Source organism: Mesoplodon mirus (assembly GCF_964341445.2).
Source record: "Mesoplodon mirus genome assembly, chromosome: 5".
Lineage (NCBI taxonomy): Eukaryota > Metazoa > Chordata > Mammalia > Artiodactyla > Ziphiidae > Mesoplodon > Mesoplodon mirus.
In genome coordinates, this window is record NC_138980.1 from 158006195 (window position 1) to 158031632 (window position 25438).

Genomic DNA, 25438 nt, shown 5'->3' on the forward strand with positions numbered 1-25438 from the left:
TGGCCAAGAAATCCCTGGCCTGCTGAAGCAAGATTGCCTTGTGGCCTCTGATGCATTACGTTACTCAGTTCTTCCCCTCGTTTGCAAACAGGTGGGTACAATACTTTTAAAGTATGACAAACCCTTGAATTTGGCCACCACCTGAAGGAAAGTGAGAGGGGCTGGTGTGTGGTTCAGTGGCAATATAGGACCAATGAGTGATGACATCCAGCCTGATGATGACAGGAGTCCATGACTGCCATGCATGGCTACTCTTGCCCCAGGAACATGGAAACCACTAGTCACAAGTCTATGTGAGGTATTTATGAAGTTTAATTCCAACTCAGTGGCCTCTCCATCTTAAATGCAGATATTTATATTGTCAGATAACATTGTTCCATTTCACTTTCATCCCGATCAAGATGACTGACAACCTGAGGTAATTTCTAATTCATTGCAGCCCACTGGGTCCCAGAATGATAGCCCTGACTCTTGTAAGTTCTGCATGAATGTCGTATGTTCTTTAATAGCACCAAGTAAGGAAGTGATATTAAGGTTTGTCACCTTGCAGGCTACTTACTCTTCAAAGAGGCATGGATGGTAAAGTTAGATTGATACCCATACTTCCTCAGCCCAATATTAGAATTATGTAGGCAATTACTCCTGATAGAGCAGTGGTATAACTGTGATTCCCACTAGCATCATTATATACTGGTGTGCAATTTACTTTTTGCCCTTACATTATAGAGAACTTTCAGAATAAGCACACATCATTCTCTTTAATCATTTTTGGCTTCATTGTATAATTTCTCCCATTAATGGACATTTGGATTCTTCTCATGTTCATTATTACAAACATTGTAACGTATATTTTTGTACATATCTTTATATTTGATTTTTATAGGAGGAATTAATAGAAGTAAGTTTGCTCAAAGACTGTGCCTTGAAAATGTAAAAGATAAAGCCAAATTTTCTAAGATTCATGTTAAGTTCCACTTCAAATAACGTGAATGCTGGTTTCCCCACACCTTAGCTAATACCGTAGAGGGTGTCATCAATCCTGGTCTTTGCCAAGGTAATAGTGAGGAGAATGGTCAAATTATTTTAATTATCGAAGGGTTGATTATCATTTACTATCTTTATTGGTAATTTGTTTTTTTTTTTCTGTGAACTACCTGATCATGTTCTTTATTCATTTTTCTAATTTAGGGTATTGATCTTTTTATGTATTGATTCACCAGGACTTTCCATATATTGTGGATATTAACCCTGTGTCTGTGATGCAATTGTTTTTCTCAGTCTTTGGAGTTGGTATATATGGTAAGTATTTTTTTTCCTTTTTTTTTTTTTTTTTAACAATTCAGAAAAGTGTAAGGTGCAGTAGTGCTTAAGCATGGAATCTGTGGAGACCTTAATTATCATACTAAAGAGATCAGCATGGTATTCAGTTTTGGGGATATATATATATATTTCATAAAAATTTGGGGAGGTATGATTAAATATAACAAATATAAAAATCATGAAAAATATGTGTAATTATATGTGTATATAAAGGTTTCATGTAATTTTTATGATTAAAATACAAATGGAAAATCTCATAAACTAATGTATAGGCTAGTGGATTATCTTAAGGCGAACATGCTTGCAGCCATCACCCAGGCCAGGAGATAGAACCTTGCCAGCTGTCCAGAAGCTGTTCAAGGCTTCCTCCTAGTTACAACCTCCCTTAAGTCTCTATCCCAACCCAGTATTCATCTTTAATAATTTTGTTCTGTTTCATTTTTCATTTTATATGTCTTTTTTAGTTTCTCTCAATCTATAAGTTCTTTCCCTCATCTCTTATTTTTTTCCTTGAGGAATATTTGTTGATAAAATTGGATCCCTTGTCCTGTTGTTTGGATTTTGCTGATTGTAGTATCCACATAGTGTCGTTTAATGTGTTTTATTGACCTCTACTTCCTGAGAATTGGGCGTTAGATCTGAGGCTGCGTCAAATTCGGGTTGGTTTGTGTAGGCACCTGTTTCATCGGTGGTGGTGTGTTCTTTCATCCGGAAGCACGTGGTGTCTCTCTTTTTTGTGATGGTTTGTGATAGCAATCTTGCTGTTCAGTTCTTAGATCCTGTGATTTATTGAGGTTGCGTGTGGTGATATTTTAACTGTTATCATTTCTTCTTTGTTTATTAGCTAAAATATTTCTGTAAAGAGAAACTTAACCTTACCTACAATACCTTTTAGTACAGTTCATAAAGGAAAGGTAGGAGAATTTCTACATTTTATTTACCAGTTTTCAAAATAGACTTGGTTCCAAAGCATTCTCCAAAGGTGACTGATTAATTTTCTTTAAGTATCCTGAACTTGTGGAAATTAACATTCTTTTATCATCATCATTTTCCTTGATGAGAAGTAGGATTCTTGATATGGAAAAGTAGAGCTATAGCTTTAAGACAGAAGATAGAAAACCCTTGTAGTTCTAAATTCGAATCAGAAGTATTGGTGTACACTTACAGGGTACTTTATTTCTCCTTTTTTATTGTGGTAAAATATACGTAACATAAAATTTACCATTTCAACCACACTTAAGTGTACAGTTCAGTGCCTCTGCTTTTTGTGGTTGGCACTGCCTCTGCCTTGTAACTCCCTTTTAACTCTTGCTTTAGTCTTAACTAATCAAGTACATACATGCTTAATGCTCACCGCCAGTCCTTATGTCATCTATCCAGTCATTCTGCTTGTCTTGCTCGTTTGTTAGTAGATTCTTCTGGAAGGGCCTGTGAGACTAGTATACCTTGAGTTTTCGTATGCTGATAACAGTTTATCTGCAGCCTTTTGTTGGAAATTCTGTTTGGATAAAATGGTTGGGTCACTTTTTTTTTTTTTCTTAGTATCTTAAGTATGTTCTTTTTGGCTTAAAACGTCACTGTCAATGTCTGATGATAACATGATTTTCTTTCCCTCATGAATGCGTTATTCTCTTTTGCCTGGGGTCCACGGGATTTTTTTCCCCCGATTTTTTGCCGGTGATGTTACTGCAGTATGTTTTGGTGTTGCTTGTTCTGGATCAGTATTCCCAAGTACCTGGTGTGTTCTTTCAATATGTAGCATCAAGTCTTCTTTTATTCTCAACTTCAGGAAAATTAAAGTTTTAATAATTGTTCTGTTCCCTTGTTCAGGCTTTCTTCTTTGGGGATTGCTATTATGTATGTTGTTTTGGGTCACTTTTGCTTGACTTCTTTATTATTATTTATTTATTTATTTATTTATTTATTTTTACTGTACGCGGGCCTCTCACTGTCGTGGCCTCTCCTGTTGCGGAGCACAGGCTCTGGATGCGCAGGCTCAGCGGCCATGGCTCACGGGCCCAGCCGCTCTGCAGCATGTGGGATCTTCCCAGACCAGGGCACGAACCTGTGTCCCTTGCATCGGCAGGCGGACTCTCAACCACTGTGCCACCAGGGAAGCCCTTTTCTTTATTATTGATCTTTAAATGTTTTACCTGTTTTCTCTTCTCTTCCTCTTAAGGCATCCTGTTTATTTACTGTGAATGATCTTTCTAGTTTAGTCTTTTCTGAAATTAACTTTTTCCTGAGTTTTAATAACCAATTTCTGAATTTTTCTAATTTCTGTTGATATCATTCATATTTTGTGTCATTTTCCTGATGTATTTTAACTCATTTTGAGGTATTATAATTTTCATTGGTTCCCTAGGTATGTCTTTCTGGTGTGCTTTTGTTGTCTCTAGGGATTGTATTTTCTCCTCATGCTCTTTTTTTCTTATGATAACTTTGTATGGGATTTGACCTAGATTGTCTTCTGTTGCCCATGTTTACATGAAATTACCTTTCCTGTTTTAGAAGGGCGATGCAGGTCAGGGTAGCTTTTCTAACTGTGTTTATTCTCTAGACCCCCTTCCTCTGTTTTTGAGTGTGAAGAAATACGGCGGTTTGCTTTCTGAGATCTGGTTCTGCCACTCTCAGCCACCTTTATCTGGACCTTCTTTTTTTTTTGATCTCTGTTGTTCTTATCTTGCTCAGTTTCGATTCTGTTCCCAGTAGCTTCTCCTCAGTGTGGGGCATTGGCTGATCATTTTTGAAAGTGAAAGAACAATTCAGGTTTCAGGGTCCGTTATCCAGTCGGTCCTCTGGGCTTCCCTGTTGATTATGAGGCCGAGGGTGAGGGTGTCAGGGTGGGTGTGTGTCTTAGGGGTATCCGAGGCCCCTGATGCTTCCCTCTACCCTCCTTGTACAGATTCCGATACCAAATTGGTCTTGTTGCTGTTAGTAGTTTACTCCTGCTCATTCGTACCTTCTGGGGGTTGTGAGGGTACTTTCACACCTAGTTTTGTTGTAGATGTTTACCGTGGTTTTTCTGTACTAGTTGGTCTGGGTTGTATGTGTGTGGTGTTAGTGGTGGGGAAGGGGAAATGGGTGGGATATGAGGAAATTAAAAAACTATGTTGGGGAGTTCCCTGGTGGCCTAGTGGTTAGGATTCTGGGCTTTCACTGCCGTGGTCCAGGTTCAGTCCCTGGTCTGGGAACTGAGATTCCTGCAAGCTGTACGGTGCGGCCAAAAAAACAAACTGTGTCACTGTTGTGTTATCTTGCCTGAATCTGCTGGGAGAGCCCACAGTGGTTTTTAGTTTGTATGTAGTCTCATTAAATTATGAGTCTTTTGCTTTATAGCTTCTGTATTTAGCCTCATATTCACTCTCTGATTAAAACAGTATATTTAGCTCTTTTAATGGATTTTTATTTTCCTTTCTTGCTTTTAAATTTATGTATGATGACTTTGGAATTTTATTTTGTTGTGAAGGATTTTGTTGCAAGGAATCCAGCTGTTTTTATCCCCCCTAAAATATTTAGCCAGTTTTTCCAAAATCAGCTATTGTATAATCTGTGTTTTCTGTTACTGACTTAGAATGCCCCTTTGAATTTTCTTTGAATTCAGAATCTGTCATCTTTATTCCAGTGGTTTGGCTGTCCATGGAAGAGGAGACACTTTTAATTATAGTAGTTTTTTTGATGATGTTGTAATAGGGCTAGTCCCCCACTTATTATGCTTTTTCAAAATCTGGTTATTTTTACATGTTTATCCTACCAAATGGACTTTAGAATAATTTTTTTCAGGTTAAAAAATTATTTTGAGATCACTGTTGAAATTATATTACATTTATAAACTAGCTTGAGGCGAGTTGAGATTTTTAGTGTTGTCATCCTATCCCAGAATAAGCTAAACCTCCCCATTTGTTTGAGTTATTGGTTTTATGTCCCTTAATAGAATTTTGTAATTCATTTAGGTCTTTTAAAAAGTAAATAATTAATTAATTAATTTTCTGGCTGTGTTGTATCTTCGTTGCTGCGCGCAGGCTTTCTCTGGTTGCGGCGAGCAGGGGCTACTCTTCGTTGCAGTGCACGGGCTTCTTATTGTGGTGGCTTCTCGTTGCAGAGCATGGGCTCTAGGCACGTGGGCTTCAGTAGTTGTGGCTCGTGGGCTCTAGGCGTGAGGGCTCAGTAGTTGTGGCACACTGGCTTAGTTGCTCCGCGGCATGTGGGATCTTCCCGGACCAGGGCTGGAACCCATGTCCCCTGCATTGGCAGGCGGATTCTTTTTTTTTTTTTTTTGTGGTACGTGGGCCTCTCACTGTTGTGGCCTCTCCTGTTGCGGAGCACAGGCTCCGGACGCGCAGGCTCAGCAGCCATGGCTGACAGGCCCAGCCGCTCCGTGGCATGTGGGATCTTCCCAGAACAGGGCTCGAACCCGTGTCCCCTGCATCGGCAGGCGGACTCAACCACTGCGCCACCAGGGAAGCCCTCTTTTAGGTCTTGCCAGTCCTTGCCAAAGTTAAATGTATTTTTAGTTACTATTGTGTTTCCTCTTATAATATGTTTTAAGTGGTTATTATTTATAAATAAGAAAGCTCTTGTTTTGGTGGATGATTTCTGATAGCCAACTTTACTGAATTCTAATATTTTAACAGTTTTTAAATTGTTGTGTTTGTGCTTACAAGTACCTAGATACATCTGTGCACACTATGATATATTTGTTTCTTCTATTTATACCTCTTTAAAAAATTTTTTGTCTAATTGTACTGGCTTGTACCTCTAGAATATTGTTATCCAACAATAACAGCAGTGAACATCATTTTTGTGTGTATTCCTGAATCTAATGGGAATGATTCTGGAGTTTTTCCATGAAGAGTTTGAAGCAGGCTTTTAAAAAAGTATGTCTTTCACAGGATTTGTGTGTGTGTGTGTGTGTCCTACTGATATAATGAACTACATTCTACATTTACATTTATAGATTTCTTAATTCCAAATCATTCATGCATTCCTGGAGTTAACATCACTTAGACTTGGTATTTTCTTTATTGTACTATTGGATTCATTGGCTACATTTAATTAGGATTTTATTTATAAATTTGTTTTGTCCATTTTCATTGTATTCTGAGCATTTTTCAAGTTCATCAAGTTCATCTTCAATGGCACTGACTTGTATTCTGCAATCTGATTTGACTTGATGCTTATATGGCTTTGGTTTCGTAAGGTGGTCTCCTCAGGTTCTTTTTAGTTCTACCAGATCCACATTAATCTCATTTGATTTTCTTATCTCTTCTTTGATCTTGTGCTTCTTAGAAGCCACATTCTCTTTGAGTGCATTGAGAATATGAATCAGTTTGTGTTTATGATTTTCTTTTGATTCCTAAGGTAGTTGTCCAAATTATTTTTTTTATCTGCCTTTTGCATACTATGTTTCAACACCCTCCCCCACCTTTCCCGGCTTGATATTCACGAGAAGGGCCCTTGCTGAGCCTGTTTAATGGGGAAGGTGGGGTTCTCCTGAAGCCTGCCATTTGGTCAGTAATGGATACTTCAGAGCTCTGTGTTTAAGCATCATTCAGCTCCTCCCTTAGGATGAGAGAGGAAAGTTGGATACCAGATGATTTTAATCTTTATTCAGATCTACTCAGCTGCTTTGGGGGGATCGAGAAGAAGGCTGTGATCGGTGCTTGGTGTGGCTTTTACGGGGTTGGGTGAGCAGAGGCTGCTGAACTCTGAATGGATCAGTTGAGCCCTTTGGTTTCAGGAACGTATGTGGTAGGGGCTCCCCTCAGATCAGACCATTCCTTCCCTGTTAACTCCTCTGACCTGCTGAGGCCGACCAGGTGCCTGGGAAAATCAAAATGAGCCTCCCCTTTAACTTCACCTTCCCTACCATTCTGAGGAGTGGAAATGGCTCTAATTCTGGGTGCTTCCTGCTTTTTCTGGGGCTCACCTTCTGTAATTCCCTTTCTTCAAGTTAAGGGTTTTGGTGACATTCTGATATTCTTCACAACTCTCATTTCATACCATCTTTGCTTTCTCACATTCAGAGAGAATTGTATCCCATTTCATTGTTCTCCTTCAGTTTGGTCTCAGGTTTTATTTATTGTACCTGGTATGTAGCCTTCAGCGTTCATAGAATGGGTTTGTGGCTATTTCTTTCTTTTTAAAAAAAATTTATTTATTTATTTATTTTTGGCTGTGTTGGGTCTTCATTGCTGTAGGTGGGCTTTCTCTAGTCGCGGCGAGTGGGGGCTACTCTTCATTGTGGTGCACAGGCTTCTCATTGCGGTGGCTTCTCTTGTTGCAGAGCACGGGCTCTAGGCGTGTGGGCTTCCGTAGTTGCGGCACGTGGGCTCAGTAGTTGTGGCGCACGGACTTAGTTGCTCTGCAGCATGTGGGATCTTCCGGACCAGGGCTCGAACCCGTGTCCCCTGCATTGGCAGGCGGGTTCTTAATCACTGTGCCACTAGGGAAGTCCCTGTGGCTATTTCTATAGTGTATTAAAACTCTCCCCCAGGAAAAAGTTCTACCCAAGTGTAGCAGTGGACTGAGCCAATCAGAATCTTAATTTTTGGAGGATATATGGAAAATTAGGCAGGCAGCAGCCTGTATGTCCAGAGAAATTCTGTGACATAGAATGGGGCTAAAATTGTAGCAAAATAGCATTCATCAGTTTCTAAGTAAAGGTGTGAGGAATTGGGGATAAGGCTGCCAGCTAGTGGAGGGAGGAGAAGCGGGTCTGCAGAAACAGACCCACAAACAGCAGTGGAGCCCTGCCAGCGGGGGGCACTGAGTGACAACCCATGAGCCCCCGAGTTCCTCCCGTCGCTGAGGCCTGGTCATATACTGAGTTCTGTTCTGGGGTTTCTGTGAGATGCCGTTTTGCCTTCTTCCCTTGGGCTACTCTAGTTTGGCGTCTGCATCTGAAAACCAAAACAGCCTAAAATAGATGCTTTTTATTTCACTCTGTGAAATAAGATCCCAGATCATCCAAGTATTTGCGGGGAGGGAGTGGTGAATGGGTAGGGATTTTAGGAAAAATGAAGAATGTATTCATTTTGAAGAATGAGAGAAAAAAACTGACAAGGAAACAATTGCCAAGTAGCATCCAGAGTCCAGTTGAGGTCGGAAGCCATGAATTTTCAGCAAATCACTATGAGTAGTTGTGAGATTTTTTTTTAGGAATAGGCACGTAGGCACCAAGAGGCTGGCTGGTTGGAAGGATCCTGGATTAGACGGGGCGAGGGAGCCATGTGCCTATGGGCTGGAGGGCAATTGTTGTCCTCTACCGTGGGGTCTAGTCTAAATAGAGAAGGGAAGGAAACACGGGTGGGGATTCTGAAGCGGAGAAAATTGCCAGTTGCCTAGGGATTGGAGGGCCTGTTGAAATTGAAGCAGAACCAGGAGGAAGGGGAGTAAGCTCCAGAAGGTCAGGAGCTGGTAAAGGCTCGAGATGTTTGATTTTAAGATCTCAGAGGTGGAATGGGTTTGGATTGTGTCAGATCCTGGGTGTGGCCATGGAAGAAGAGTGGTTGACTTCTTTTGCCTTTGTCCCTCTCACCCATTTAGGTGATCACCATTTCTTAGCTTGATGGTTTAAAAGGTTATTCTATAGATGCAGAACTAAACAAACAAAAAAACAAGTAGTAAAGTGTTTATTTTTTTAAAATTACTTAAAAAAGGTTGTTTATAGAGACGTGGATTTATATAACTTGGCGACAACATTTTAAAAATGTACAGGCTATTTCATATTATTGCACTTACTCTTTAATAATATATAAGGCATTTTATTTTACATAAATAAAGGATAATGTATAATATCATACAACAGGTGTGGTGCCAACTAAAAGTCAACCCTAAAATTAAATGAGCTGTGTATGGGACAATAGAAATGAAACCCAGCCTACTTCAACCTTCACGGTATATGCTTGTAACTACGATTTACATGTTATAACACAGTTACCATCATAGCTTATTGTGGATGACGGACCAGTTTAAAAACCAAAACAATGCAAGTTTTAGTAGGACAATACCATTAGTGTTCATGTCAGGAAGTTTGGGAGTTTATTAGAGTAATTAGAAATACTAGTCATGCCTTGAACACTGACGACAAATAAATAGCTTCCTATCTTAGGGTCAAAGTGTAGCTTTTGCTTCCTCCCTTCAATTCCAACTGTCAAATTCCAAGGGAACCCTTCTGGCAAGGTCCACTGGAAATGGCTGATGACGTGAATATAGTCCAGTGACCAGAGGGCTACCCTTGCAGTCTTCAGATAAGGGGATTAGGAACTCTTAGAAGGAGACCCTTCCGCTGCTTCAGAAACTCCTGTCTGTCACACAGGGCTGTGCATTTCTATGTAGGCACAGCTGGAAGAGTGGAGGCAAAAAATCGTTTTCAGTGTTGACTTAAAGTGTCTCTCATCATTTAGGCAAGAAAGCAGAAGCCACAAAGCTGACCCCAGAGACTTAAAAACAATCTAGCATGCACCTTGCACTGACTGCCTATAGTATCCTACTTGGAACTGTAGTAGTGAAAAGTAGAAGCTAAATTAATCAGGTCTTTCTAGCTAACTCCTGAACTACATTCTCTTTTGTATAACCTGTTTTAAAATGAGAAATCTCGGCTCACACCAGCCAGATATTTCACTCCCATCTGAGAACCTCTCTGGGCCAGCTCCACAGAGGTTTACTGGGATTAGTCACTCAGAAATAGGTTAATTAAAGAAATCGCCGACATAAAACCTTAGCATCACCATGCACGCAGGTATGCAACCTCACCCGTATTCCCAGGACTCAGCTGGCCTGCACCACCGAGGATGTGGCTTGGAACTACGCAGTTCTGCTCCTTTACCTTGAAAGACTGACTCACCCTCGTTTTCCACCTTCTTATTATGTTTTGGTAAATGACGCTGACGAGCATTTGGGTTTCAAGAAAAGAAGGTACAGTACGAGGGAGAAGAGCCAGTTTTGTGACGAGGAAGAGCACGTGGAATGGGAACAGTTACTGAGAAGAAGCTTGTGCTTCAGAAGGAGGGCAGCTGGGACGAGTGTCACAAGCAAGCGTGAGTCACAACAGTGTTCTGCTGGGAAACATTTTTGGCAAAAGGAAGAATTTGCAAAACAGGAAAACAAAAAGAGCAAAAACTTCAGTCACTGCAGAGCTATGCCATTACACCCAGGTCAGGAAAATAGACCCAGTGCTTAGAAATGTTACATTTCTTAAGCTTGTTGAGAAGAGAAAGGGGGAAAAAAATCAGCCAGAGAAAAGAAAGTCCCCTAAAAGGATTATTTTAAGTTCCTCTGTTGGGATTATAAATCCAAGGACACTAAAAAGATAATTGATTTCTAAAACTTTAAGTTAGTGGTTGGATCTATAAAATATAGAAATGGAAACTCAGTGACAATGATATTTTTGCCTGCTCTTTTGTTGACCAGTCTTGAATTCAAATATTTATTCAAGACAAGTTCCAAACTAGACGCAAGGTGCTTTCAGAGCTGGAACTTTCTGCTCATTCTAAGCAGCAAAGTTCACAGCTATTTAGTACAGTTTATCAGAACTGCATTCCCGTAAAATTGCCTTACGACGTGCACTTTTCGATCGTGATCAACACTTCACGGTGATCAATAACCACCGAGTTAGTTAAACTATGCAGCCATACGTTGCACATTACACTCACTAAAAATACCACTTTCTGTATTTTGCTTTTTCATTTTTGGATAATTCCTGAGCTCAGCCTAACCATTAGGTCATAATTGATTTTCTTTTTTCAAGTCTCATTTTCTTGTCAGGATAACATACAGACCTCCTTCCACTGAGTGCGCCTAAAAGCATTCTGTCATTTACTTACTTACAAAATGATATAAAGCTGTAGTCCTTTTTAGTTGTGACACTTGTGTTGCCCCTCAGACTTTGTTAGCCTCCCTAGTTGCCAGGATGGAGTGTGTTGGGAGAGGTGGCCAGAAGGATGCGGAGGTCTCACTAAACGTTTCAAGTGGCGAAGGGCATGCCGCATCTCGTGTCCCCATCAGGAAACATAGAAGGTGTCTGGGGTCAGGCACTGGAACAGAAGGAACCCTCCTGGCCTAGGTGATCCAGGCAGAGGTCAGCTCCATTGCTGCTGCTTCATGAGTGAGTAAAAAAGTGGAGAGTTGTCTGTTTTATCGTCCTTGCCACACCGGCGCTTCTGTGTCGTGTCAGGAACCCGTTGTTCAGAGAAGTCATTCTGATTCGCTAAAGAACGAAGGGAACTGAGGAAAGGAGAGTCTGACGAAGAGGAAATGTGACACGCGTAACCAGTGTCAGTGCCAGTGCTTGTTGCACGAAGAATCCCTGTGCTTTCTAATTACTAACTGCACAGGTCCCTCTGGGACAGACTTCAGAATATTCCAGGCATCGACGTGCATGAGCCCAACCAGGGATGTCCCATTGATGGCAAGAATTTCATCTCCAGCTTCTATGGTTCCCGCTTGCTCAGCAGCACCACCTGAGAGAATAAACACAGAATAACAGTTTGGTACTTTCACAATATCCAGAATAAAGTCCAGGTAAATGAAAAGCTTAAGTGAGAAGTATCTCTAAACCATGTGCCTGTATTCTTCGGAGGGGGAAACTTTTCTTAAACAAGACGCACAAAGCAAATACCCCAACAAAGAAATTTGACTACATAAAAAATTCAAATCTGTAACCCCTCCTTCCCCAAAACATAAGCAACTGACTACGGGAAGATATTTTCATTGTATTTAGTCAACAAATAAAATGAAACATTAGGGTTAATATCTAGCCAAGCTAAAGAACTCCAAATCAATAAAGAACACACCAAAAAAATCCAAATGGCCAATAAAACAAGTTCAGCTTCTACTCGTTAACAAATATAGTCTGATATATCCACATGCTGAGAATGTGATTACCTGCTCAGCAATGACTGTGGAGATTACTTAAATGATCACTTACACAAAATTTAACAGATTTCTACACTACAGCTCTGGGTATGTTAGAGCAAGTTTATGAGCTTTGGAAAAAACACAAGTTTACGCCCGTTTCTATTTACTTTCTTGCACATGCACATCTAAAACAATCGTATTGACGAAACACACACTGGCTGTGCAGGCATCTTTTCATCTTACGGAAGAAAGGACATTAAAAGAGAAAAATTCCCAAGTTTGAAAATAATTTCCTCAGAAATCTTTTAATTAGATCTCAAAACACTGAGCAGATAAATCTACTTCGTTCTACAGTCCTGAAAATCACTGTTTAATATTATTTGATATCGATACACATGTAATTATAGTTGATTATAAAGATTGACAAAATAAAAAAATATAGCTGGAAGAAAGTGAGTTCAAATGCAACCCACTCAAGGACAAAAACATTTTATGTTGTTAATGACAGAGGCAGATGCTGTCATCGGAAAAGAGGTGAGCCTTCACCGTTACCAGCCCTACAGTGGGAGCAAAGAGACTGATTCAGTCCCCGTCAGTGCTTTCTCAAGATACACATTTTTGGAAGTACCAAAGCACTGTTGTGTGACATGCCCAATTATACTGCGTTAGCATATTTCCCGTTCTAGGAATATTACCAAAGGCCTCAAGCAGATTATGGGAAATGAAAGAATTTTCTGAGTGTTCATCTGGGTCTGAGGACGTGGGCTTCCCACCAACCCAAGCAGGAGGCTGTGAGTTAGGGGAAAGCACGTTGAATACCTGCAGGCAGTCAGACTGGCTTGGGCTCAAGTATGTGACTTCAAGCAAGTTACAGGTGTCCTGAAACCTCAGTTTTCTCATCTGCAAAATGGTGTTAGCCTGTCTTGTTCCCTCACTAGGTTATTACAGGGATCTAATGAGATGAAGCAGATGAAAGTCCTTGATGAACCACTCAGTACTGTTCAGACCAAAGGTAGTGCCAACTTTTGGACTTCTTATACACGAGAGAGAAATAAACTTTTCTTTAAACCATTGTTATTTTGGGTTTTCTATTACATGGGGCCAAGGAGAATCCTAACTAATTTGATCAGGCTATGTCTGTCTCCATTTATTGAGGTTTTAAGAAAAACTTAGAACACTTTTATCTTTTTTCCAAAAAGGTCTTGCATAGTTTTCCTGTGACACACTCTTAGGTTCCTTACGGTCGTTACTGTGAATTGGTATCATACAACACTGAATCTGCGTTTAGCCTTTTTTCCCCGTTCAGCCCTGTTTTTGAGCTGGTCCCGGTTAATGGATATAGCACTAACTTGCTTCTTGAATTGCTATATAGTTTTTCTTTTTATGGATGTAATACATTTTACTCATCATTTTGCTACAGATAGAAATTTAAACTGTTTTATAGCTTCCATTTTAGCAAGCACTGCCAAATTTTTCCCCAGAGAGAGGAACCATTGTTTATACTCCTGCCAGCAAGTATGAGTGTTCTCCTTTCCCTACATCTTGCCAACACATCATATTATGAGATTTCTTACTTATGGCCAACCTGATTTTAAAAAGATGATTCCTAATAGTTATAATTTTCACCCAATAACTAATATAAGTTTGAGTGACCTTCCCTATATTTCTTGACCATTTAGGTTTTAACTTTTTCTATTTTCTGTTCATTTCCTTTACCCAGATTTTCTCTTTATTTAGTATTTTTCTTTTTTTCTCAGCCACGCTGTGTGGCTTGTGGGATCTTAGTTCACTAACCAGGGATTGAACCCGTGCCCCCTGCAGTGGAAGCATGGAGTCCCAACCACTGGACCGCCAGGGAAGTCCCAAGTATTTTTCTTATTGAATTATAGTTCTTTATATATCCTGGAATTAGCCTTTTGTTGATTAAATACATTGTAAATATCTTCTAGTCAGTCACTTCGATTTTATTTGATATATTTTTTTGCCATATAGAAGTTAAACATTTTACATATGTATTCTTTCACGATGTGTTTTTGTGAAATTTTTTGCCATATAGAAGTTAAACATTTTATATATATATATATATATATATATATATATATATATATATATATATTCTTTGATGATGTGTATTGTGTTGTAGAATCTTCCCTATAGGGTTTTTAAATAATGGTTATTGCTGATATATAGGAAATTCTATTGATTTTTTTTTTTTTTGTATGTTGATTGTGAATTCAGCGATCTTGGTGAGCTATTTATATTGGCTTCACATTTGATTCTCTTAGATTTTTTCAGTCAGGAAGAACATACAGTTTGCCAATAATGATGAATTGTATTCCTATATTTCCAATCTTTATACCTCTTATCTTTTTCTTGTCTTATTGTATTAACTGATATTCTTGGTAAAATGTTGAATACAAAAACATCCTAAAAGCAGCCCAAACATAGTAAAAAAAAAAAAAATTTTTTTTAAAAGCAGCCCAGATATTAGTAGTGACAGTGTTCTACCTGGATGGCTGCCGCTTCACACAAGAGGTTACAAATAACTGTTTACTGCATTTTTTTCATCAGTAAAATCCCTGACCTTCCAGAGAGCTTTAGGGAAATATGATACTAAATTCACTTATTATTCAAAGAATTTTTTTGTATTAGATTGATGCAAGAAATTGAAGATTGCTATACTGCTTTCGGTGTTTGAGCTAAAAGGCACAGGAAACCAAGATAAACAGAAAACCTGTACCTGTACTTAAAGTTGTAAGTATGAAATAAAGGTAAGATGATGAAATCTTTGGGCAGAGCTCTAAGCCTCTACGGAGAAACTAGATTTACCAGTCTCCAAAAAGAGTGAAGGGGAGGGATCTGTATAATATTCAGAAATCCTTGAATGCCTTTTCCCAAGAGTAAATCTGCAGGCCTGCACACAGGGCACTGGAAATGCTCCTCTGTGGAGCAGGTGCTTCTTTCTATCAATTCTTCCTCTCTATCCATTTATATAGTTTGATGGATTTCTAGCCAGATGCTAGAAACAAAGGCCAGGAAGTTACCCAGGACATTGTCCTTGCTCTGCTGGAAGGAGATCTGGGGGATGCTTATCTCCCATGGGGCTACTTCTCCACTTCAGTGCTGCAGATTCCATGGGATTCCTGGGCCTGGCCTCCCAGTCTCCACCTGGGCTGCTGCTTTAGCCACCTTCAGCTTCTGGTTGTTTGGCTCACAGGCCAGAAAATCCTTTTTAAGCCGTGAGCTTCTTGGCCTGCAGAGGCTGCGTGTCCTGTGACTGATGACAGTGGCGGTGACTCCGGCACCTTTCACTGTGTGTCCTAAACACCTCCATCTTGCTGTTTTAGGCTCAGTCCTCTGAAGGTTATTCTGTTTCCCGGCATTCATGCTGCCAGTCTGATTGTCCTGCCTTTGTGAGCAAGCTGCAAATTTTCTGTGTGCTTTTTAAGTTCTTTATATTTTGAAACTTTATTGTGATACATCAAGGTTTGGGTTTCTATAAAATTCATCCTGTTTTGCCCTTGATGAGAATTTTCAGCCTGAATACTCGTATTGTTTTTCAATAGTCATGACTTCTCCATATATTTCCTTTCTCGCATTTTTTTTTTTTCTGGCACTCCTCATCGCTCATCACCCTTTTGTAATTTTTATCTCTTTTTTCCCTTGTGCTGCAGTTTTTATGGTTTCTTCTTTCTTGATTTTTATAAATTCTCTCTTTGTAAGGATTTAGTATACTTCTTAATTCTATTTATTAACTTAAAAATATATTTGACTGCCTTTTTGCTAATGGGCTTCTCTGGGTGTGTGTGTCTGTTGTAACATATCTGCCTGTTTCTTTTGAATACCCTCTTGTCTTGTTTCATGGCTAATATTCCTGCCTTAATTTTTTAATGGACTTTCTTGTTTATTGTGTCTGTTGGCGATTTCCTCATGTACTTTGTACACTTTGTTTTAGAGCCCTGGCTTCAGAGTGCTCTTATAGTCAAACAGTTTCATGCTTGCCTTAGCTTGGCTTTCTGTGTCCTACTGCTGTCCAGTTAACATGTATAGGGTTTTCCCTTTACCCTGGTACCATGAGTCTAGATATCACACACAGCAGAGGCCTGGCTCCTGATTTACGCCTGTCCTATGCTTGCCCCAGGGACCATGAGCAAACAGCGTGTTTCTGGCTGCCACCCATTTACAGTCTGAGTGTGTGCTAGACTGGAAGAAAGTAGACGGGAGCCGTAGATATCATTGGACTAGTTGGCAGATACGAAATCTCTTTATACACTTGAATAATTCATTTTATGATATTGGACAGTTGCCAAAAATCTCTTCCACTGAATTATATTAACAATATCAGTATATATGTATAAATATATATTGAATATATGAAACAGTATTATGTAATATAAAATATTACATATAATAGGATATATAATCAGCATATATGTATATATATAAATATATCATTAGTATAATTATATTGTTAATATAATTGCTCAGCTCAGGGACCCGAGGAGATAATTCTGAGAACTGTCCAAGATCATAAAATGCATTATTTAAGTTCATGAAGAGACCTCATATCTACCAACTATTTCAATGATATCTACTGCTCCCATATTACTTTCTTGAAATCCAGTATTTGCAGTTTTAAGTGAATATGACCTTGACCAATGTTAAGTACCCCTGACTGGCAATTCTGATGGCATTACTTAGCTTGCTGTGTTCACATCCATAACAGCTAATCGTAAGTAAGAACACGAAGACAGGAGCATGGAGTTAGGGGATACAGTACTGAGGCTGGGGGCACAGTCTCTGGAGCCTGGGTTCAAACCTGATTCTGCCACTTAATCTGTGTGACCTTAGGTGCCTGCATAACTCCCGTGGCTCAGTTTCTTCTTTGTAAGACAGGGATGATAATAATAGTACCCATCCTATAGAACTGTCATGTGGATGACATGAGTTAAAACGTGTAAAATGCTCACAACAGGGCTGACACACAGTAAACCCTGTATATCACAGAGCATTAAACACATTGCAGATTTTTTAAAACAAATTTGATTTCCAGATGGAAGGCACTGACATACACACAGAGAAAACTGGTACTAGGCAGCAGATTGGGGTTTCTAGAACATTACCTTTGTACACTCTTTTAATGAACAGGGGCCCATCTCCAGACATAGACGATTTCCCTCCATCCAGACTCAGTCCCAGCCCAGCCGAGGTCTTCAGCACTTCAACACACAGAGCCTCGTGTGCACCTGTGCTTCTCCCTGCAGCGACAGTGTTCGTAAAGATGATGATGACAGGGAACCGCAGCCCCTCCTGCCTGGTGCCCCCAAGTGTGTTCCCCAGCACCCTCGGGTCCCGTCTACCTTGAAGTGCCGATAACGACATTTGAGACCAACTTTAGGGTTGCCCTCTCAAATCTAGAGCTGTGCTCCTGCTGTCCCTTGCCCCCCTAAGCACCTTCTGCAAGCACAGAGAAGGCATTTATGCCCAAGCAGAAATCCCCAGAAGCCAAACTGCTCTTGTCAACCCCAGATAGTCCGGTGCACATCTCAGTGAAGACTGAAGTCACGCTTGGGGAATCAGATTTGATTTCCTGCCAACCTTGGCAGCCGACGGCAGCAGAGCATCACAGCCTGGTACTGACAACCTGCAACACCCAAATGCCAGGCCTCGCATGAGACCTAGAGCTTCCTTCCTTCCCCTTCTGCTCCTGTGAGGGGTACCCCTGCCTCTGGTTGTCTGTCTGCATCACACACTAGCTGCCTTCGTTGCCATCTCCTGGCTCCACTGTGGGGAGAGCGTTTCCTTGGTGATGCCTGCTTCATAGCAACGAGCCTGTGCCTCCTTTGTGTGCTAGTGTGGAGAGGCTGGGCTGGGGTCCATCTTGGGGGTCTGAGTAGGGATTGCAAACTTGCCTTTTGTTTCCCTTACTTGCTCGCTGTATCAGTGAAGGATGTCTGAGTCCAGTGGAAAGGGCACTTAATTGCTTGGGAGGCAGGGGAAGGACCACAAACAGATTAAACTGTCCACGTGGGGTTGAGGCCAAGCCAGAATCACTGCCTTTGAATGTAACAGCCAGTCCATTCTTGTGGTTTAAAGAAGGCCACTCCACATGGTCTGAAAGAAACTTACTAGCAGTGGGAGCAGCACCGTTTTTCAGTAGGTCATTTTACTTACAGTTAAACGGGAAAACGGGCCCATACTGGAATCACCTGGGGAACCTTAAGAAGACATGGATGCTGGTCCCCCATCCCACCACCCACACCCCTCAGAGTTTGACTTAATTGAGCTGGAGGATTTCCTAGGGATCAGGATTTTTAAAAGCTTCCCAGGTGCCTCTAACACCAAGCCTACTGCACCAGGCCGACTGCACCAAGCCCCAAGTGGGCTGCTCTCAATGCATGCTAAAGCATAATTGCATAGGATCTGCTAGAGCCCCGGGCAGGGGGATCTTAAGGAATAGGAATACGAAGAAATAAGTTTAAGCCCTGAATGTGCTTGCAATCTGATAACTTTGTAGAGGTTGGTTCAAAGCCAGATGCCCTGAAGGTGCCACAGGAACACTTAATGATTATAAATTTCGGGATAGTCTTCCATATCTGAGTTCCTGAGTCTTAAAAACTATGAAAGCTGTTAGGACTAAGTGCCCAGTGGTTTCCTTTGACAGGTTACGTTTCCAGGATCCCACTGAAAATACACCAAACAGGGAATTCCCTGTCAGTGCTGTGGTTAAGACTCAGCGCTTTCACTGCCAGGGCCTGGGGTTCAACCCCTGATCGGGGAACTAAGATCCCACAAGCCATGTGGTCCGCCCCACCCAAAAAAAAAGAGAAGAAAAAAAAATACACCAAACAGTTGAGACAGTGCAAGGGCAAAGGTGAGCATGACAAGGTCTGATAAATAAGGTATTTCCCTGTCCTGGGAAGGGCTTTAGCTTTCTAGAAGAATGAGAGCAAGACAACAGAGCAGAGGGGAGACTGAGAACACCCCCGACACTGTGGAGGCATCTGGACAGGAAGAGTCTCTCATTTGTTCAATGGAATCAATGCCATTCTCAGCAAAGTCATTACAAATAGCTCAGGCCCCTGCTGGTTGTGGAACTGGTACCTTACCTGTTCCAGGCTCCAGGGGGCTGGTCTTTCTGGACAGCGAGCCCTTCCCATTGGCCACGGGAGGCTCCTGCCTGATGGAGGGCCTGGACCGCCCACTGCCTTTCTTGATGACCACGAGGACGTCTTTGTACAGCTGTGCCTGGTGCAGAAACTTCAGGACATCCCCGTGGGCTAAGCCAGCCAATGAGGCGCCGTTGACTGACAGAAGGAAATCCCCTCGGCTCACGGTCCCTTCCTGAGAAGCTGCCCCCTGAGAAAACACCCTGTGGATCTGGGACAGGAGAGGACAAAAGCCAAGTTCATTTATGGCCTCCAGTAAAAGCAAAAGGGCAAATTTGTAGTAAAGGAACTATCTAATGGCAAGTTTTCTAAATCATACACACACTTGGTTTATCAAAAACGTTCCGTGTGGGCTTCCCTGGTGGCGCAGTGGTTGAGAGTCCGCCTGCCAATGCAGGGGACACGGGTTCGTGCCCCGGTCCAGGAAGATCCCACGTGCCGCGAAGCGGCTGGGCCCGTGAGCCATGGCCGCTGAGCCTGCACGTCTGGAGCCTGTGCTCCGCAACGGGAGAGGCCACAACAGTGAGAGGCCCGCGTACCGCAAAAAACCCCATAAAAACAAAACATTCTGTGTGAGGAATGGGATTAAAAATGTCAGTACCAGCACCTCAACACATTTTTACTCCATTCTTGCTAGCATCTCAAATGTGTCTGGCACTCCACGGGGCCATAAGAGTAGGAAGATGAACAGGACTGGGTTTCGTCCAAGGAAGGTGGCCTCCCTAGTGATTTCAAAGGCCTTTGAGTGATATAAAATTTTAAGTTTTTGATTTTGAGAAAAGCGATTTATAAGCAAATGCAAGTTTTGGTCCGTTAGTTCTAATGTCCTTCCAATGCTTAAACCAATAAAATGTTTAAGTGAATATGAGGATATAGGCAACTGTGTTTATATGTATCATCATCTTAAAGGTCACTCGCTATGTGTTAAAAGTGCGTCTCTTAATGCAAATCAAAACTACAATGAGGTATCACCTCACACCAGTCAGAATGAATGGCCATCATCAAAAAATCTACAAACAGTAAATGCTGGAGAGGGTGTGGAGAAAAGGGCACCCTCTTGCACTGTTGGTGGGAATGTAAATTGATAACAGCCACAATGGAGAACAGTATGGAGGTTCCTTAAAGAAGTAAAAATAGAACTACCATATGACCCAGCAATCCCACTACTGGGCATGTACCCTGAGAAAACCATAATTCAAAAAGAGTCATGTACCACAATGTTCATTGCAGCTCTATTCACAATAGCCCGGAGATGGAAGCAACCTAAGTGTCCATCATCGGATGAATGGATAAAGAAGATGTGGCACATATATACACAATGGAATATTACCCAGCCATAAAAAGAAACGAAATTGAGTCATTTGTAGTGAGGTGGATGGACCTAGAGTGTGTCATACAGAGTGAATTAAGTCAGAAAGAGAAAAACAAATACCGTATGCTAACACATATATATGGAATCTAAAAAAAAAGTTCTGAAGAACCTAGGGGCAGGACAGGAATAAAGATGGAGACATAGAAAATGGACTTGAGGACATGGGGAGGGGAAGGGTAAGCTGGGATGAAGTGAGAGAGTGGCATGGACATATATACACTACCAAATGTAAAATAGCTAGCTAGTGGGAAGCAGTTGAATAGCACAGGGAGATCAGCTCGGTGCTTTGTGTCCACCTAGAGGGGTGGGATAGGGAGGGTGGGAGGGAGGGAGACGCAAGAGGGGGGAGATATGGGGATATATGCATACGTATAGCTGATTCACTTTGTTATAAAGCAGAAACTAACACACCACTGTAAAGCAATTATACTCCAATAAAGATGTTAAAAAAACAAAAACACTGTGTCTCTTTGTCAATGATAACATTATGTACTACTTTTTCCCCACTTTTCTATTTTTGTTTTGGTGGCAGGGAACAGACACCAGCATTCTTTGAACCCACTGACATGAATTCTGTCCTGATCAAATTCTGAGGCTGCTTCAGGAGTGACTCTTCCGACAGCATCTCGACATTGTCACTTACCACAATTGATTTGGGCTCCACATCTGTCCCTCCTGCCACACTGAATCCCAGACCTGAGCCTTCTTTTTTATTCAAGACTATGAAGTAAATATCTTCTTTATTCTAGTGAAAAGAAACAGAAACAAGTATATTCCTTGTGCCAGAGTAAGGAAGTTCTGATGTCAATCCTCCCGCAGTATTGCAGAGCCTGTCACCAGTAACCCCAGTGGTTCTTTAGGCACTTCCACACAATACTGGAAGCGGAGGGGCCATCTTGAATATCTTGCATTCCTCCTGGGTGGTGCTTATGTGGAGTTTTGAGGGTCCATCCTGTAGCTCTAGAACCACCAAGAAGGTCCTATGAACCAGGATCATGGCAGGGGCATGGGACACTTTAGAAGTCATTCTCGGCACCAGACTGTGTGTTCCCAAATCTGATCATAGCACATAATTCAATCATGAAGGGACTTCTTTACAATTTTCTAAGTCTACAATTGAGCAAAGCCCATGTTGTCAGCAGGAGAGAGAAGTATAGGTGCCAAGAGACAGGACAAGAGCACATTGAGGCCGTAAGTTTTACGTCCCCCCCTTCCACCATGTTCAGCTTATTGGATTTTCAGTGCAATTAATGAACTGGTAGTCATAAAACACAAAGTGTGCTGAAAAATAGACAGTACATTAAAACAATTTGTCAGCTCATGTTGAGACTAGAACATTCTTAGTAGGGTCCTAGGGTTAAGTAACAAAAGGCTGTCCTGTGTTCCAAGCATCAATCAAAAGATTGATGCTTGGAATGAAAGCATTTAACTAGATGCTTAAAAAGATTTTAAAGTGAAAAAAATTAGCTGGGCTAATCTGAATTTGGACTTCCTTCACACACATGCTAGATAAGATTCAGCCTCATTTTAAAGACCTGCATTGCTAGGTTTCCCATGAAGTCATTTATAATCCATCAATTCAAGGTGTTCTCAAACACGGTGATAGAAAAAGAATCTAATAATAACCCTCCAGGATTGCTTTGACAGAGAAAGTGAAAATGTTGGAAGAGAAAACCAACTCTGTATTGTGCTGGGGAAAGAAACCAATATTTAAAATAAACAGTGTTTAGTCCTATTAAGTCCTAAAGAGTAATCCCAAGCATTTTACACCTCTCTAAAGAAGTTCATTCAAACCAAAGCTCCATGTGCTAACACTAGAATATCCTGCAGAATTTTGGGGGGCTGGGATTTTGACTTCATGGGCAAGTCCAAGTATATATATGCTCAGACACTGTTCACTGGAGAGAAGAATGATGACTATGCTTTCTCACAAAAACAGGAACATGTGGTCTAGGAAGTGATCTCTCTGTAGCTTCTGGGAAGTTTGATGCTGAAACAAATACCTGTCAGGTATTTAAATGCCTTATTGGAGCAAAGACAGTATTTGAAAATGAGACTCTCCTGCCTTCTAGGACATACCACCAAAATTCTGATTTATTCAAATTCTTTTTCCAGTTGTGTTTGAGGATACAAGTCTGCTGGAGGCTGATTGCCAGGCCAAGTGTTGCCTCTTTGAGAAACTTAATTAGCACAGCATCAGGGAAGCTAGAAGCACCTCAAGAGCTCTCCAAGGTTTGGGCATGTTGAAGTCACAAGACCAGGGCTGTTTCCTGACTTTCTCTAACCTCTCACAGCACCTCCAGAGGTCACAGGAAGTCACTGTGTGCAGGGCCATTTTCAACACCTACAGACCATACTCTTTGGAAAAAAGCAAGGCAGGAAACTTCTGAAGATGGCAGAGAGAGGAGATCTCTACTCACAGCTCCTTTCTGAAATTAACTGAAGACAATAAGAAAAAGAGATAAAAGCAAGCTGCATTCTGATCAAAGTAGGAATAATCTTCAACACCTGCCGGTGGTGAATATGGAACCAGGCTGAGGGGGTGAGGGAGGCCCAGAAGATGACCCCAGGGTGGCACTCAGCGCCCTGTTCACACAAAAAGTCTTCGCTTTGTCTGCGGTGCCTGACAGTGTGCCTCTCACTTGTGAGGCTGATTGAGGCTTTTTGGTTTTTACCTCATGTCTAACACTGTAAAATGTCTGGAGCAAAAAGCCTGACAAAGTGTGAACCCACTGAGCCATCTTGACTCAAAATGCCAGAGTAAGGTTTTCATGCTTTGTAACAGAAGGAGGAAGGGAGAGGGTGAAATGGTCCCTCGTCCTGAAAGTAGAAAACGCAGTACGTCTCAAGGTGTTTCCTAACTTCACAGACCCAAACCAGGGCCCGAGAATCCAAAGGCAGTGGAAGCTAAAAGGAACTGGTCTCTATTCCATCCCGTCTCCTCTCCATTCTGGCTCATTCCTTATTAGATGCCAATGTCACAGCCCTTCTGGATAATATTAGAATTTCTGGAACAGTGTTCTCGGGTGATATCCGTGACCCAGGTACATTACCACTCAAGAGAAACTGTTCACGTTTGCTTTTCTTCTCTGGACAGAAAATATTCATATATTAGGGTTCAAATCTCAGTGAACAGTTCTGAGAAATTAATGTGCTTCAGGGTTAGATATGGACCATGGTTTCTTTTGTTGTTGTTTATTGTCACATCCAATTTACTGAAAAACTTTACTTGTAATGACTCATCAGCTTCTTTGAAGCTCTTACACTTAGGGCTGGGGTAGTGCTACACAGCCGTTAAGTCTCATTTCCCCAGCAGGTGGCTCCCTTGACAGGTAGTTTATGTCCAGTTAGGTGGACAAAGGTACTTGAGCCCTTCCCCGACAGTTCAAGGATGGCTCGTCCTATTCGGAGGACTCACTGCAGACAAACTCCAGGTGCGGGGGGTGGGTAGGGAAGATGGTAACTCGTCGCTGCTGGGGAATTAAAACACCAATCTGGCACCTAAAAATTCAAGACAACCAAGCTACAAGCAAGTGAGACAGAAGCCAGGCTGAGCTGTAGGACTCGCTACACAGCCCTCGGAGGAGGGCCCTCCCAGGCCCTCCGAGCCCGTGGCACATGCCTGAGCACTGAGGTGGCGGCGATCCCATCTTCCTGTGTTTTTTGTATTTCACTCACCTCTGATTGTGCTTTCGCTTCCTGAATGAGAGCTAGGACAGTAGATTTTGACCCCGCTGATGACAAAACAGACTGCAGTCTTTGCTGATCCCCCGCTGAGACCAGGAGTTGATGCAAACTAAATAATATAAATATATTTGAAGAACATTAAAGGAAAAAGCAATTTCTCCGTTTTGCTAGGATGCATTTACAATGATCTCCTTTCCACCATATTGCAGGTATTTTCTGATTTTCACACTCTCTTTTGGTCGTAACTCCCACTCCAAACTGCTTGAAGAATTCTGAATGTTGAACAGGAATTTCTTTCACTGCCGATAGCAGTGGGAATTCCTATGGATTTTGGGATCCCTCCAAGATGCTAGGAGACCAATGCCAGAGTTTAACAGATAATTTCAGACATATTAAATATTCTATAGGCTCCAGCGAAATATTTTAAAACATATTAGAAATTTCCCATTTGACTCCAGTCACCCTCAAAGGCCCCGATTCCCCCATGAGTGTCGGCTTTCCCTGTCCAACCATCTCTCCATCTCTCTCTCTCTCTCTCTCTCTCTCTCTCTCTCTCTCTCTCTCTCTCTCTCTCTCTCTCTCTCTCTCCTCTCTCTCCTCTCTCTCTCTCTCTCTCTCTCTCTCTCTCTCCTCTCTCTCTCTCTCTCTCTCTCTCTCTCTCTCTCTCTCTCTCTCTCTCTCTCTCTCTCTCCTCTCTCTCTCTCTCTCTCTCTCTCTCTCTCTCTCTCTCTCCTCTCTCTCCTCTCTCTCTCTCTCTCTCTCTCTCTCTCGGCACTTTTGTATAAGTGCCCTAGCCTATAGAAGCCTCTCTTTAGAGCAATATTTTGGCACACACTCTGCCCTGCAGGCACTGTATTTTCCCAATAATTGTAATAAAACCAAAATTGGAGGCTGGAATAGAAAAGGGACGTTAGTGGAATTTATTCAGTGAAATCTGAATAAAGTCTGTTGTTTAGCTAATAGTGTTGTTCCAACGTTAACTTCTTACTTTTGACAAATGGACCGTGGTGACGTAAGATGTTGACATCCG

General features: G+C 41.6%; 1 protein-coding gene across 1 annotated transcript in view; it reads right to left on the reverse strand.

The window, feature by feature from the left end:
* Positions 1-8088: 8088 nt before the first annotated feature.
* The window catches only part of PDZD2 (PDZ domain containing 2), a gene marked incomplete at its 5' end in the record, with an annotated part of 247607 nt that continues 230257 nt past the window's right edge, over positions 8089-25438 (reverse strand). The window contains 5 exons of the mRNA XM_082623156.1: positions 8089-11783; positions 17304-17438; positions 19290-19560; positions 21365-21466; positions 24400-24517. Of these exons, the coding sequence (XP_082479282.1) occupies positions 11599-11783; positions 17304-17438; positions 19290-19560; positions 21365-21466; positions 24400-24517 (811 nt within the window). The 3' untranslated portion in view covers positions 8089-11598. The remainder of the gene's footprint in view (positions 11784-17303; positions 17439-19289; positions 19561-21364; positions 21467-24399; positions 24518-25438) is intronic.